Source organism: Prunus mume, linkage group LG4 (genome assembly GCF_029339155.1).
Source record: "Prunus mume cultivar Tortuosa linkage group LG4, ASM2933915v1, whole genome shotgun sequence".
In the NCBI taxonomy this organism is placed as follows: Eukaryota; Viridiplantae; Streptophyta; class Magnoliopsida; order Rosales; family Rosaceae; genus Prunus; species Prunus mume.
In genome coordinates this window covers 15,849,865-15,866,822 of record NC_142701.1, presented here as the reverse complement: position 1 = coordinate 15,866,822, position 16,958 = coordinate 15,849,865, and the positions used below count along the sequence as shown (strand labels likewise).

General features: G+C 37.2%; 1 protein-coding gene across 2 annotated transcripts; it reads left to right on the top strand.

Annotated features, from left to right (window-relative positions):
* Positions 1 to 12,536: 12,536 nt before the first annotated feature.
* Positions 12,537 to 16,454, top strand: LOC103327327 (beta-fructofuranosidase, insoluble isoenzyme CWINV1-like). Of its 2 annotated transcripts, XM_008229637.3 has the most exons (7): positions 12,537 to 12,825; positions 13,011 to 13,019; positions 13,131 to 13,993; positions 14,183 to 14,341; positions 14,540 to 14,778; positions 14,850 to 14,940; positions 16,061 to 16,454. In XM_008229637.3, exons 1-7 carry the CDS (start codon positions 12,570 to 12,572, stop codon positions 16,235 to 16,237), a joined length of 1,794 nt encoding a protein of 597 aa, XP_008227859.2. In that variant the 5' UTR covers positions 12,537 to 12,569; the 3' UTR covers positions 16,238 to 16,454. The 2 variants fall into 2 exon arrangements, with proteins under 2 accessions (XP_008227859.2, XP_088907000.1); XM_089050874.1 differs by lacking the exon at positions 12,537 to 12,825 and having other exon boundaries at positions 12,912 to 13,019.
* Positions 16,455 to 16,958: the final 504 nt, after the last annotated feature.

Genomic DNA, 16,958 nt, shown 5'->3' with positions numbered 1-16,958 from the left:
GACACCCTCCATGATAGTGCCATATGGTCTGTTGGAAATTTTGGTTTATGGATACTACTTTTCCTGCAAAGCATCACAGAAATATATATTAGAAAATTGTAATTTACATTGATATAGAAGATTAAATAATATCATGCATAAGGTGTTTGAAGTCCATGCTCAATTGGAAAGCTGCAGGCCTAATTAAGTCAACTCTACATTGCAATTGAGTTCCAATTATGCTAAGGGCCAAAGCTAAGTAAATATTAATTAAGACCTCTCGTACTCAGAACTTACCTGAAAATCTTGTACCCGATGAGAGAGTGAGTCATGGAAATTATTCTCTCATTTCTCAAAACCATGGTTAGATGAATGCTCCGAAGGCTAACCTGACCGAATTTGATCACTATTTTACTTGAAAATACATGTAATAGATGCTGAGTTTTTAAACATCACTTTCATTGATTGGTTGGTAGTAGATCTCTCTTTCATTCCATGTCTTGCTAGTTTCAAATGTATTTGGTCGCTATTCCTTGACAAAACCCACACATAACAAGACAGACATACATTATATATATAAACAATATTGTTGTGTAAAGCTTGTCAATGAACTATACAAGTGAGTCATGACTTAATTACAGTAGAATAATAGTTTTAGATTGAGGCAGTAACATATATTATTAAGTTCTCATCTCTCTGCAAAATACATACAGTTCGGGAAATTCTTGCAAAGAATCTAGATGGGAATTCTGAATTTCCACAATCATCATACCCTTGGTGCAAATAAACTATTAGATAGAAAATAGGGAGCAGAATCTTCAAAACAATAACAAAAAAGGAATCTTGGGTGGGAATCACGGATAACGACTACAAAAAATGGGCGGCGCCGCTTAGGCCGATTTTTCCAACACTGTTTAAAACTCCCACAAACTATTTCAGCTATTCTCAAATGATCTATAACTCTAATTAACAAGCACAAAATGACATACATATATATATATACATATATGCATAGTTAGAGTATGAAATTACCAAAATGGCATCGATTTCATCCTCAGGTGAGAGCTTCTGGTCTCTCTGCGAGCTCTCTTTTCCTCACTTGCTTTCGTTGCCTTTTCCTGGCTTTTCGTCCTTCTTCCCGTGTCCGAAACACAACCAAAGAGGCTCAGAATCGGCGAAAGGAAGAAGAGAGACAGTGTTAATGTATGGTTTTTACTATTTTCTTTTGGCTTCCCTTGACAACTTTGTAATAGGATGTGTAATATAATTTATCAAGCTCAAGTCTAGATTAGGGAAAACTTTTATTGGTGCTCTTCTCTAATCTCTGCTCTATGGTGGCTCAAGCAATTTGACAAAGGTATTGAGCATTGCATATCATTACATTAAACAGTCTTCATAAAATGATGACTAGTCATCCGTTTCTCATATGACTAGTCATTCTTGCTTCCAGCTGGATAACAAACTGTTTTGTCCTATTCCCTTTCTCTCTCTCTGCTGCCATCTGTGGTTTTCTGACCTAACGAATTTTTGACTGTAAATGTCACGTTTTTGGTCATTTGGCGGCTGTCTCTTTTGCGTGGAATTTTTGGAAAGATTGTTTTTGCTTTCTTTCTCTTCTTCCTCAAGAGAGAACCATATACTTTTCATCTATGAGTTTTTCCAATTGATTTCTTTTTGAAAAACTGCTTTTGAAAACCCGAATCTGCATCTAGCTATTCAAATCATCTCTCATTTATATCTAGGTCAGATTCAAGACTGATTTCTTCAAGAGTATGGTTTCTTGAAGAAATTGGTCATTCTCCTTTGAATCCAAATATTATTTTTGGTTCGTGTTGGAACTTGCAAGCTTGTGCCATAGGATGAACGAGTTGGAGAAGGAGCTGCCATTGCCATGAAGAACTGAGCTTCAAGTTTTGCTAAGTTGGAGAAGGAGATTGCACAAAGGAGGTATTGCTCATATTCCTAAATTGACCTAGGTGAATCTTGAGCTTGGTTGTATTTCCTTTGTAAGAATCTTTTTCTACTTAGTGGATTGCCTGGTCGGTTGATGACTCCCAGTTTTTCCCAATGGTGGGTTTCTGGGTGAACAAAATCTGTTTTGCATATCTGTAATTTTTCTGGGTTTGTGTTCTTGATGGTTGACTAGTCATCTTTATCTGCTGTTTGATGTTTGCATGATTTTGATTATTTCACCCACTTTCACATAGTTGTTGCTAGCACAGGGGATGCCTAGATTGATGGGTCCTTCTGAGTGCGTAGGTTGTCACTAGTAATCTTCTAGGTTGCAGGTACTTTATGGCATGATCTGTGTGTTCTCTTGATTGTGATTGTTCATGACTAGCAGTTAACTAGTCATACGTGTATTTGGTCAAGGTTTAAAGTGTGTGAAGATTGCTGAGTTGTTTTGTCTTGGTTGTGTAATTAAATCTACCATTTGTCACCTAAGTACCAATTTCAGACAGTTATCTGGACGACGCTAATACTACAATTTTAAAAATAGTATAGCCGCGCGGCTATATTATTTGTGACGCGTAGCAACATGTGCACAGCACCAGGGGCCCGGCTATACTCGGTCTTGGTTTTAAGAGTATAGCCGGACGGCTGTACTCAGTATTTGTTTTTAATAAAGCGTATAGCCGCGCGGCTAAACGACGGTTTTTATTATTGCTTCGAAGTAATAATGGTTCTCTTGTTTATCTTCCCAAACAGATTCAATGCCTCATCAAGATTCCCATTTCTCAAATACCCCTTAATCATCTGTTCCACAAAACATCCATTTCCAACATTTCATCAAACAATATACGTGCACTATTCAAAAACCCACATGCAGGGTACATACCAATCAACGAATTTTGAACAAAAACATCATGTCGAGCCCATACTTAGCAACTTGTTCACGGAAACTCCGGCATGTGCCACCATCAACCCTACTCGTGCATTATTTTACAAGGAACAGAAAAGTGAGACAATTAGGGGAAATGCCATCACAGAGCGTTTGCTTATACAACAACAACCAACCAAATGAAGAAAGAGTTTCATCCGCAGCACTGATTTTTATACACGCATATGCTCTGATCATCATGTTATTGACGTAGGTTTTATTTAAAGTCAGGAAAAAAAAAATTTAAGACCTAGGCGGGCGTCTAGCGCCTAGGCTGGTTTAGGGTCCTTTTTGTTTTTTCTTACCGTTATTTTGTCTTTTGCTAAAGCAGATGCTCTATAAAGATACTTACCGTTAATTGAGGAGTGATTTTTAACTTACATTTAAGCTCCAACAAAAAAAATAAATAAACAAACTTACATTTAACCGTGTATGCAGCTTTCTATAATATAGGTAGTGACATGCCTTTTATAAGCCAATTAATTATCACATTTAATCCTTAATGTGTAAGGCAACAAATAAACACGGGAAAGATAACTTATGTCTCTAACAAAGGGACATGTACTATTTTTCACTTCTCATTGATTTTTAATTAGTAAAATAGGTTCCAACAAAAAAAAAATTGTAAAATAGGTGGCCCAAAAAAGGTCACTATACACACAACATATATACTTTTTAAAATAAATTCCATAAGTACATTTTATATATTTATTCAACTTTAAAACAAAATATACAAACCTCTCAAAACAAGTTGTAAAAGCTAGCAATGAAGAGAACTCATTTGAGATTATTCAAGGTCATAATTATTCGGTGCAAGATAAAGATATTTCTTCCTCTCCATATTTATTTCCTCCTCGGCATCATCCCTCTCAGTTTCTTCCTTCCTCTTCAACTGATAATTTTAAGGTTAAAATGGCCACAAAGACTGAGCATTTATATATAAAGTTTGTTGCTCAAGGCACTGAGAATTGCTACTGAAACCTAGAAGAAGTCTTCGAGGAATGCATGGAGTTTTTTGTGAAATTATGCAGCAACTATTATCTTAAAAAACGCCATAGAAAATGTACAGCCAAACCCTAAATGTTTTATTTATCTTGTGCTATTCTTGTGTAATATAATTCGAGCATACTTGGTGAATGTCTATTTTTTTACCAATCAATAGCTACGAGAACCACAATGAAGAAATACAAATTTCAATAAACCAACAAGTCTTTGGCAACAAACTGTGAGGTCGAGGATATTCAACTACAATAAACATTGTTCTAGCTACAAAAGATTATCACAAAGATGACTTTCAAATCTTCTATTTTTTTTAATAAACAGTATTTTGTTTTTCTTTAAAACAATGTACATTTGACAACATTTTATTCCTGCTATAAAAAACTAGAACAAGCAAGCATACATGAACAAAATCTGAATCCTCCATTGACTGAGACAGTAAAGAGGCTGCCATATTCTTCACAAGAGAATATAGGATAAACGTGAGGATATTTCTCTGGAGCAGGCTTCAGTGATATGAAACTCTTGTATCTATTACACGTCCAAATTTCCTTCGTGCTGTACATCTGACGACTCAAACAGTTCCACTGATCTGGCAGTACAATGGACATATATTTGCTCCTCAATCAGTCAAAAAAATGTGGGATTTAATTTGGCTAATCTACCGAAAAAAGGCGGTGCTATTGCTTTGGAGCATGCTTCCCTGAAGTAAAAGAAGCTTTCAAGATGGCGAAAATTTGAACAGCTATGAAAACAATTAAGAAGTCACTCAATTATCAAGCACCAATCTGCATTATATTCAATCATTACCTCTGACACTAATTTCCAGCCTTTTCTGAGAATGGGCTCTTTCCAAGTATGGAGCAATTAAGGCATCCAATCTCACCAACCAGAGTGCAACTGCAGATGTTGTTTGGGACATACATGCATAAACTAGCTGAATTGGGTTCATGCCTTGAGTTGGGTCTGTCAACCTTCCATGACTCCCATGACAGTATTAGGCCCTCTCTTAGTGAAGATTTACTTGGAGTCTGTAGGCCTTGAGCCATTGTTTAATTTCTTTGTTGGGCGTTAGCCCCGTTTCTTCACCAAAAAGGACGCAATCAATTCTTCACAAAACGAACAGCCGAGCGGCTATAATATTTTAGAAGTACAGCCGCGCGGCTATACTCTATGTGATCTGAATTTTTTTAATTACTTTAAGTATTACTTATGTTTTTATTATTGTTTACTTAGTGAATAATTAGTATTTAAGAATTGTATTAAATTTAAAATTTTAAAAACTAAATACTATTTATCAAGTAATATCATTCATGATGTTAATTGAAATATTAAATATTAAATATTCACCGAAGAAATAATAGTTAGACCGTAATTACTAATTAAAGTAATTAAATCAGGCTAAGATATTACTTAATGACTGAAAAGAAATTCTTTTTAAAATTTTTTTTTACCTAAAGATACTAAGTTTATATGTATTTTTTCAAAAACAAACTCTCCCAATGAAATTTCGTCTCCAAAGGTCTATGCTAGCAAAGGTTTGCCGGATAAGATTTCTCCTGACGAAATTTCGTCGGATGAGGTCTAATCTGGCAAATATTGCTGGCACGACTGTGCCAACACAATTTCGTCAGGAGAGGTTGTTTTGATTTTTTTATTATAATTTTTAATTTATAAAATTAAGTTCTTTACTTTTGTTTTTTGGCCAACTTCTTTAATTTAATATATATATATATAATTAAGTAATACCTTAGCCTTTTTTTAATTACTTTAATTATTATTTCTTTAGTGAATATTTAAATATTTTACTAATTTCATAAATTACTTGTTAAATAGTAATTAATTTTTTAAATTATTTTGTGGACCTTTTTTTTTGTTCTTTAATATTAAATAATAATTAAAATACGCGCATACGAGTACAATACTTGTATTATATGTTTACTTTTATTATACCGAGTCTTTAAACGTATATGGAAAACAAAAGTATTATTGAAAAATACATAAGTACGTGCATAATACGAGTATTAAATGGTAATATGCTAAATTCTTTAGACATGTAATAACTCTGGAAAAATAAAAAAATCAAAAGGGGACAATAGCCATACCCTTGGTAATGGCCTAAACGTAATGGATAATACTCTAGACTAGCCTTATCGATAAATAAAAATCAGGGAGAAAAAAATATTTAAAAAGAAGAAGAAAAAAAAAAGGCACCCATTCAATATTTAAAGCGTATAGCCGCTCGGCTATACTATTCTTTTTTTAAAAAAAATAATGAAAAAAAGACCCTCCTAGTTGCATTAGTTTATACTTTATAGATGTTAATTTGGTATAGCAGCGTGGCTATACAATTAAAATACATACGTGTTTTATTTGGCAAAATTTCGGCAAATTACAACTTAAAAGTTCGGCCACTATATAATATTTTAATTTAATTTTTTTAATTTTTTTAATATATATTATTTGTATTCAATAATATGTGATAACTATATGTATAATATGTGAATTTTGCGTGTATTATTGGAAATTTTGTAAAAAAATATGTGTATTCGACATGAAAAATACATACGGCTATACTATTTTTTTTTAATTTAAAAAAACCGCGTATAGCCGTATGACTATACTGCTTCTAATTAGGGGAAAAATCGAGTGTAGCGGTGTGGCTACACTATTTCTTTTAAAAAATTTAAAAAACCGGTATAGACGTCTGTTATACTAATTCTTTAAAAAATTTAAAAAAAGGGGGTATAGCCGGTCGGCTATACTATTTCTTTTTTAAAAAATGCTAAAACCGAATATAGCCGACCGGCTATACTATTTCTTCTTTTTTTTAATGGAAAACACGAGTATAGCCGCGCTGCTATACAATTTTTTTAACAGAAAACCAGAGTGTAGCCGCGCGGCTATACTATTTCCTTTAAAAATAAAACCAAACATAGTATAGCCGCCCGGCTATACCATTTTGTTAAAACAAAAATATAAAAAGCCAAGTATAGCTATACTATCCTTTTTACACGTATTTTTTACACAATTTCCAATAATACATACGGCTATACTATTCTTTTAAAAAATTAAAAAAACCAAGTATAGCTGTGCGACGTTACTATTTATTTTTTAAAAATTAAGGAAAAACTAATTGATAATTGATTAAATAAACATCCTCCAAAGTTTTAATAAAATTTTTAATTTTTTCTTATAATTTCCTTGATTTTTATTCAAATTTTATCGATATCGATAATATCCCGATATTCCATCGAAATTTCCATATTTTTAGACTATCGATATTTTCGATACCTTAAATATTTTAGACCTTGGTTAAGGGAAAACATAAACGTGGGGAGAGAAAAATTGTTGTGAGGGACCCAAGTGAAAGGGAGGAAAGGAAATATGTGAGAGAATGAGCCACCTTGGAATTTGTGTTGTTTGTATATATATATATATATATATATTATTTATTTATTTATTTATTTTTTTTGGGGCCAACATTAGGTCCACCAAAAGTCAAAAAATAACGAAAATTCTATGAGATCCGGGAGTAATAATTATTAAAAACTAAAAGAGTAAGTAACATGTTTAGTCCTTTTCATTTCTTTTTATTAATACAATAATTCTGTTTAGCCTTATGCCTTCAAACTTCCTTTTCAAACTCACTTTTCACTACTACTTTATATTCTTGCTTTGATTTCCCCAACTTTGAAAAAACACTTTAGTCTCTAACTTTTCTTTTTTTAATTAATTTTCGAGGCTTCTTTTGTTGGAATGATGTTTAAAACATAAATTAGTGAATGAGTGTGAATCATGTGTAAATATTCTCAATAAGTTAAACATAAAGATATTGTAATTTTTTTTAAAAAGAAAGTCGATGTTTTATTCCGAAGAAAGATTACAAAATTTCTTCAACTAGAATATCTCCAATAATATCGGGAGGGTCCCATGCGAGATGGATGGTTCAATTGAAGATAACGAAAATTGGTCTAATATCAGGAGGTACTAATGATGGTTGCTGATCTATTTCTTCTTCTTTTTCACATGACTACGGTCGGTGGCGGACCTGTACAGGTGCAAGGAGGTGAAACAATAAGGGTAAACTGGGAATAATAGGGGTGAAACAAATAGAAGAGTAATTTTCAAAGTTTGGTGTCGGGCAAGAGAAAGTAAGGTGGGCCAATAAGTGGGAATAGGAGTGTTGGTGTTACTCGAGAACATGACATACAAAAGAATCCAACACCCAGCAAAAATTCTCTTCAACAATTTAATATAGATAAGAAAAGAAAAAAAACCACATGAAAAGCAAGAGACTAGTTCTAGGTATATATACGACAAAACTTGAAAATATATTATTTTTAGATTGCATTTTATGTACTTATCACGTGCATCACACGAAGCTGTTAATTAATATAATATAGAGGACAACACAACGGTTTAATTAATGAAATTAAGGGATGATGTTTGTGAAGTGTTTGTTTGTGTTGTAAGAATCTAAGCTCATCAGCCATATTTCTTCTATTCTAAGATAATTAAGCAGACCCAGAACATCTAATTAGATGTTAACAACAATATAAGTAACATGACAGGACCCGTCCCGAATTTCCCGGAACCCGAGATGAACCTTGCGGAGACCCCGGCATCACACCCACGCCGAGTTCACTCCTTAAATCTATGTCCTCTTTTACGAGAGGATTAAGGGCACGAGACTTTCTGAAATTTCGTGAGTCTCCCTAAATTGAACATTTCCCAAAATTTCCACCTGCATAGAACGCATTTTATAACCCAACCGGCAGCATGCACAATATAATCTCATGCAATTTACATAAATGGCCTCCGGCCTTCAAATGATTCTAGCCAAACTGCCCACAATGCTTTTGAACTAACTTAAAGCATCAAACATGCATATAACAAATTCAAAATCTAATTATGCACACCTTCACTTGCACAGTCCACAGGACGAGTCTCAATTCAACCAAGTTTCGGGACCATCAACGAGGTCCAAACCAATCTCAATAAGACCACCTAAGTGGGGTCTAATCTGTGGCTGCACCTAGTAACTTCAGGCTGCCTACGTACCCTTCTGAGGATCAAGCCACACGTAACTCTTTCGTATCTATCATGCTCCTAATATCAAATAAACCATTACCACCACACAATTACATACATTCTAATATTTATCCATCACAACCCATCAAACACAATCACAGTATCACCCCTCATACGACGGGACGCACCCGGCCTCGTATGGGGCTTGTCAACACGCCGGCTAATCCAAAGACGCGTGCGACCTCCTGGGTCTGGCTACATTCTCACCAGCCCTCACACAACCATATCTCCCATCATACGTCGGGACGCACCCGCCACGTATGGGGTGCAACACGCCGGCTAATCCAAAGACGCGTGCGACCTCTGCGGGCACGGCTACATTCTCACCACCGCGGCTATATTCTCACCAGCCATCACACAATCATATCTCCCCTCATCGTCGGGACCCGGCCAAGTATGGGTGCAACCGGCTAATCCAAAGACGCGTGCGACCTCCGCTGGCACCGCTACATTCTCACCAGCCCGGCTACATTCTCACCACCATCACACAATCATATCTCCCCTCATCGTCGGGGCACCCGCCACGTATGGGGTCCAACACGCCGGCTAATCCAAAGACGCGCGGCGACCTCCTGGGCACGGCTACATTCTCACCACCACGCTACATTCTCACCACCATCACACAATCATATCTCCTCATACGTCGGACGCACCCGCCACGTGTAATCACGCCGGCTAATCCAAAGGCGCGTGCGACCTCACACGGCTACATTCTCACCATACGAACATGAACACAATATGGGGTACGTGGGGTAGTGCGTATAGCACTGTAAGCTAACATTCGATCGCTTTAATTACTTTTATACAACCACACAATTAAATATCTAAAATATAAATTCTACTTCTATACAAGCCTCAACCCTGGCAAAGCATCTGATAATTCTGCAACTTAAATTATATAATAATATCCTAAAATCACGCATAAACCATTTAACTCAACAACGCCCAAGACCTGTCACTAAGGTCATTCTAACCCTCCTGGGATGATAGAACTACACAACGAAAGTCTAGAGGTCAACCCGGGGTCAAACTACCCAACTTGGTCAAACAGGCCCGCGGGGCCCACGACCTCCAAATCATGATCCGACAGTTCTATAGGTTCTACAGGCTCTAGGACACATGTCCTGCAAGTTTGGTCCAGATCGGACGGTCGGATCGCTCACGATCGCACGATCGGACGGTCGCTAAAACCCTAACCCTAGGGTTGGCATTTTCGGAGTATCCGGGACTCCATTTTATGATCCGTCGAATCCTACACGATCCTGGTAATACCCAGCTCAACATATTATAATTTCAGGACCATCCAACGGTCCACTCCTAGCGAACCCGGAAAATACGCGATATGCGATATCCGTTCGGAACTCTAACGGTATCCAAAATGAGATCCGAGCACATCTATGCGCTCGTGACATCGAGAGGATTGCAATGGGACAAAAATGCCCTCAGCTCAGTGCCACGCGCGCGTGTGGGTGTCTAAAGCGATATCGCATCGCCGGAAAACTTCCAAATCGTGAGCCAAGACTCCTACCCTAGGTAATACACCTAATTTGGAGTCACTTTTGTTCTTGGACATACCCCAAAAATTGACCGGAAGTGGCCGGAATCGCGATCGCAAAACCGGCCGAATTTCAATTCGTAGATCGAGCTACTTAGCCTCAAAATTTATGAAATCCTACCCAACCATCAGCTAGAGCTCGGAAAATAGGTGAGAATCCATACCTCACTTGCCGGAATCGGTGGCCGGACGACGGAGAACGAAGCCGGCGAAGTTTCTATCAAAACCGGCGCTTTCTCCTCGTTTTCGGCGAAATCACGGCGGTGGCGGCGAGACCGGGGTAGGAAGAGGACGGCGGCCGGTCATTTTGGTACCGGCCCGTCAACTTTGGTGGCGGACGAGCACGCCGGCCAAAGCGTGGCGGCCACCATGGCTGTCGCGAACCAGAGGAGAGAGGAACGCGGGAGAGAGAGAGGACGGGGGCAATTCCGTCTTTTTAACCAAAAATTCATTTTCCAAATATTTACGATTATGCCACTGAGCTTCTTTTGACCTTATCTCTCTCGTTACAACTCCGATTCGAGCCCACTACGTGTCTACGGACTCATCTCACCGTGCTCTACGCAACGGTACAATAGGAATTCCCAAATTCCTTCCGGGTAAGAAAATGACTAAAATACCCCTATCCCACGGGTAATTTCTCAATTCCACTTAAATTAATTAAACATGGGATAAATTTGGGGTCGGGGTGTTACATAACATGTGCGATAGGTACTTGTGACTGGAACAAAATACGTGTGATTAGTTTTGTCCCAAAAAAAAAAAAAAATTACATGTAGCTAGTCAAATTATCGATCCATAGGTTAATTAGAATAAAAAAGTCACTTAAAGCTCACATAATCAGTTAGGGAAATTTAAGGGTTCAAGGTTTTAATAAATGAAAAAAACAACTTTGCCAAAGAACAATTGGGTGGTTTGTAGCAACCTCCGTTAAAGACGATGTAAAATCAAATTTAGAGAACATGAGTAACATTAAGGAGCGAGTTTTGGGAATAGGATTTGATTGAGAACGTAGACTAAAACGGGTGATAGGGAGCTTCAATCGAACCATGGCTTAGAAGAAACCACACCACAAAGGGTTTTTTTATATTCAAAACGCCCCAGTGAACTTATTCACTAACCTAAAAAGAAAAGACGGGAAGAGAGGAGGGGGAGGAGGGGCAGTGATGCTTTTTCCTCCTTTCCCTCTATGGTATTTTCCTTCAGAACTCAGAGAGAGAGAGGGGAGCTAGGATTTAGTTCTGTTGACTACATGATTGATAAATATACAAATACAAGGCTCTACTCAAGCAACACAGCTCCCAAGCTACAGTCCTACCTCCTTCCTATGTCACGATTCACGAATACGTAAATACGTTATGTATTTTTCATTGCTTTAATTCATGTTCCTCTCTTGATTGGTGTGGATTTTCATTGATTTATGCTTCTTCTTTTCTTTTTCTTTTTTTGGTCATAAAGGAAATTTCAAAGAAGAGCCGAAAGGGTAGAAGAAAACAAATCGAGGGAGGGGGTTGCGCAACACAATTTTGATTTGGCATCTGACCTATGGTTATTGAGAATGACTTAATAACAATAGTCATTCTAGTGCCAATTAATTAATAATATTGTCTTTTTTTATTTTATAAAAAAAAAAACGTATATAAAACCCTGTAAACTCTATGCAAAAGTTTATGAAAGTCTATAATAAAGTATATAAACGTCATTAAAACTCTGTGAAGTTTATAAAATTAAGTTTTATGTTTTTTTAATTATTTTCCTAAAATAAATAAATAAAATTAGTGTCCCTTGCATTATCGTTAAATAACAAGTATAACACTCTAAAGAGAGTTTGATTTCTTAGTCGCCGCCTTAGGCAACTATGATATGAATACTTTTTACTTGGACATCTTGTGAAACATCATGCTGTAATGACCTTTTGTTCGTTCTTGTTTTTTTTGGGATCAGTAATGACTTTTTATTCTTTTTCACATCTAAATATTCAAATCTCAATGTTGACTCCACCAAAAAAAAAAAAAGTAAAAGAAAAAAATGAAGATCTAAGCCTTTCTTGGCAAATACAACATGACTTCTCCTATAAATACCCCGCATGGTGTTGCCTTATTTTGTCACTGCAAAGCCACCATGGCCATCTCCTCTCCCTTGCTATACTGCTTTCTTTCTCTTTGGCTAGGCCATGCTGTTCATCAGCTTGAAGCTTCCCACCAAGTTTACAGAAACCTTCCAACTTATTCCCAGTTAACTTCTTCACATCATCACCCAGTTAATGAACCTTACAGAACTGGTTATCATTTCCAGCCTCCCAAGAATTGGATCAATGGTATATCTTCCCTTATATATGACCTCTTTAATCTTCCTTCTCATTTTTTCATTTCATTTTTTTTCATATAAAAAAGTTTCTTTCACTTTTCCTTAGTTCTAACAGCTCCTTTTTTCTGCTTCTTGTGTTTGTCATTGACTTGTTCTAATTGTGGAACGAACAAATGGGTTTGTTTGGTTGCACAGATCCTAATGGTTAGTTTGTTTCTCCTCTTGTTCTGTTTCATTTCATGATGCATTGTTGTTGGCTTGGGTACTGTCTAATTTCAATGGTACTAAGAAAGCCTTGTATTCTTGTTGTTGCAGGACCATTGATTTACAAGGGAATTTATCATTTCTTCTATCAATACAACCCCTTAGATGTAGTTTGGGGAAACATTGTCTGGGCCCATTCCACATCAACTGATCTTGTTAACTGGACCCCACATGATGCTGCTATCTACCCATCACAGCCGTCAGACATCAACGGCTGTTGGTCGGGTTCCGCCACGATCCTCCCTGGGGGCAAACCGGTGATGTTATACACAGGAATAGACCCCCAAAATCGCCAAGTTCAGAATTTGGCCTACCCCAAGAACCTCTCGGACCCATTCCTTAGGGAGTGGACCAAGATCCCACAAAATCCACTAATGGCACCCAGCCAAGCTAACCAAATCAATGCAAGCTCATTTAGGGACCCAACCACTGCTTGGCTAGGCCCAGATAAGAAATGGAGAGTGATCATTGGAGGCAAAACGAACCAAACAGGAGAAGCTATCCTATATAGGAGCAAAGATTTCCTTAATTGGGTTAAGGCCAAACAACCACTTCACTCAGCAGAGAAAACTGGAATGTGGGAATGCCCTGATTTTTTCCCAGTTTCAATTCATAGCCAAAATGGTCTTGACACATCAAAAATTGGTCCTGATGTTAAGCATGTGTTCAAGGTGAGCTTAGACAACACTAGGCGAGAGTACTACACAATTGGGACATATAACATCGACAAGGATATCTATATCCCGGATAAGGGCTCAGTGGAGAGTGACTCAGGCTTGAGATATGATTATGGAAAATTTTATGCTTCAAAAACTTTCTTTGACAGTTCTAAGAACCGTAGAATACTGTGGGGTTGGATTAATGAATCTTCAACTGTGGAGGATGATATCAAGAAGGGATGGTCTGGACTTCAGGTACAGAATTAAATAAATAGCTTTATACGCATGCATGGTAATATTATTTTTCCAGACAAATATTTATGCGAATCTAGATCGTACAGTTTTAAAATGATCAATGATTCAGATTCACAATTTGACAAGCGTAGGTCCTCCTAACTACCCAATTAGGTCATCACTCAATACTATTTGAATGAACTTCTGCAGGCAATTCCAAGGACCCTTTGGCTTGATAAGTCTGGGAAACAATTGGTACAATGGCCAGCAGTAGAGATTGAAAAGCTACGTGAAAAAGAGGTCAAGTTGCCAAGCAGTGTACTTAAGGGAGGATCAGTGCATGAAGTACTTGGTGTCACAGCAGCACAGGTGTGGGAACTTTTTTATTTATTATAAAAAAATTTCAATTCGGTAATGGCATTTTGCCACGTGTACATAAAAGCACACCAACCCCACTAATCACTCTGTTCTTGGTACTATATTTTACTCATTTTCCTAACCCATTAGACTGAAATTACTTTTTCTAATTTGGTATCCTTAAATTTTGTTTTGGCATTTGTTTTACAGGCAGATGTAGAGATTACTTTTGGAATAAGTGATCTTAAGAAAGCAGAAGTGCTGGACCCAAGTTGGACAAACCCACAGCTTTTGTGTAGCCAAAAGGGTGCCTCAGTTAAAGGTGGTTTAGGACCATTCGGGTTACTCGTATTGGCTTCAAAGGGCTTGAAAGAATATACATCAGTTTTCTATAGAATATTCATAGATCACAACAAACATGTGGTGCTCCTCTGCAGTGACCAAAGCAGGTCTCTCTCTCTCTCTCTCTCTCTCAACCAAACTTCAAACTCTTAACTCGGTGTATTTGTTTGTTTGGTAGGTCTTCCTTAAATAAAGATAATGATAAGACCACTTATGGGGCTTTTGTAAACGTGGATCCTCTTCATGAGAAGCTCTCCCTAAGAAGCTTGGTAAGTTACTGCAAACCAATTAAATATATATCAGCTTATGTACTCTTTATTGAAAAGTCAGTCTGCCTATGTATGTGATCATGACCTCCATGCACTGCGTTGGTGGGAAATTTCTTTTCAGTTTAAGAATCTCTTGGCGACCAGAAATCGCCATCAAACATTTGAGAATCTATGTTTTCCTTAAAAAAAGTACAAAGCATCTTCTAACATTTTGACAGACACTGCTGCATTTTCTGGTAAAAGGGTTCATCATACATGAACTTGACAGTCACTTTCCATGATTACATATGCTTGTTTCAGAAGATTCCTTGTGGATACTACCATCCAAGTGCTATGGCCACCTAATGAGATAAAAAATTCAGAACTCCTTTCCTTTTCATCTTTTATATTTCTAATAGAGAAATGCTACAGTCAATCGTGCCCAGCATGGACACATGACTAATTCATGACTATTGATGCATGTGGACTCAATATTGTAAGATTCACAAGCATCTTCGGCTAGAAATCACATATGTGTGAGCACTCTTTTTTTTTTTTGAGAGAAACAGAAGAGAAAAAACAAGTTACAAAAGTCATCGATTAACACATCCTGAAAGAGTCCAGGAGCATCCCAAACCCAAGAGGAAGTATTAGCCGGGGAGACTACAAAACCAGCAAGCCCATGGGCCACTTGTTGGCTTCTCTAGGAACAAAACAAATAGAAGCAAAAGACAACTCCTTAATCGAGAATCGAGAATCATCAATCAGCATACCCACATGGGACTGATCATCCCTGGGGCCCAAAACAGCCTGAAAAACCGACAAAGCATCAGCTTCCACCACAAACAGACCACTACCAAGATGTTTAGTACTCCTCTTTCTGATTAGAGTTTAGCATACATACAAGGTGCACACATTCTTTTTTTGGCCGCAAACTCCACAGTTTTTTTATATGAATGACTCATGATGGTTGCATATTTTACACTTAGCATTCCATGCACCACTAGACCAACTTTATGCCATGGTTCCTTCTCTTCCTTATGCATATGCGTATACTTTTTCCCTTCATCTTTTTTCTTTTGCCTATTTCATGATAATAAATTTTTGTCCTAACGCGTTTGAAATTTTGCATCTGATGCAGATAGATCACTCTATAGTGGAGAGCTTTGGTGGAGAAGGCAAGGCGTGCATAACAGCTAGAGTTTATCCCACATTGGCCATTAATGGCGATGCCCACTTGTATGCTTTCAATTATGGAACTGAGGATGTCAAAATCACAGGAAGTGCATGGAGCTTGAAAACAGCAAAAATCAATTGAAATATGAATAGTGGAGAGTGGAGAGTGCTCTTGGAAAGAGGATAATGACTATGACAGATTAATAATAAAATTTGTGCGTGTATGAACCGAAAATAAAAAACTTGTGCGTGTCAGTTTTTTCTTTTGCATATCATGGATTCCGATTGTCTCTGTATGTAGAAGTTTTAACTATTAAACATAATTTTGCTTCTGCATAATTATATAAGCTACTTGTCAATCGAGATTGCTGCAAGTATTCCACTGCCACTAACTTTGAAACAACACTGTCAGATTGTTTACTGCATAAGAATTGTAGTACATGGAAAATACCCCCAAAAAAGGCTCCTTATATAGGTAAGGAATCATTCCTCCATACATTGGTCTTGTTGTCCCTTATAAGATTTGACGTGTGCATATATTGGTCTTGTTGAACCTTTGGCGAGCCAATGAGGAATGACTATTTACTAGTAAGGAGCCAAGTAGTGATAGCACCTGTGAGCTAAAAATTTTCGACCCTTGTACATAAGGCCATAGGTTATTGTAAAATCTTAATCTTTTTCTTGGGCCTAATATGGTGAACAATCAGATTTTCTATTGTTCTTATGTGCCCAAATAAAAGCACACTAACTTTCATTTCTCAATATTCCTCAAAGGCACAATAAGGTCGTTGGTTTTAGTGTGGCTATTCTTCTCCTCCTTGAGGTTTGTGGCCATGTTAGACAGGCGTCACAAACCCCAAGGA

Coding starts and splice junctions, on each gene's coding strand:
- LOC103327327 (XM_008229637.3), top strand. CDS start 12,570: ATGACTTCTCCTATAAATACCCCGCATGGTGTTGCCTTATTTTGTCAC. Junction 13,994..14,182: donor AGGGATGGTCTGGACTTCAG/GTACAGAATTAA, acceptor GAACTTCTGCAG/GCAATTCCAAGGACCCTTTG. Junction 14,941..16,060: donor AGCTCTCCCTAAGAAGCTTG/GTAAGTTACTGC, acceptor CATCTGATGCAG/ATAGATCACTCTATAGTGGA.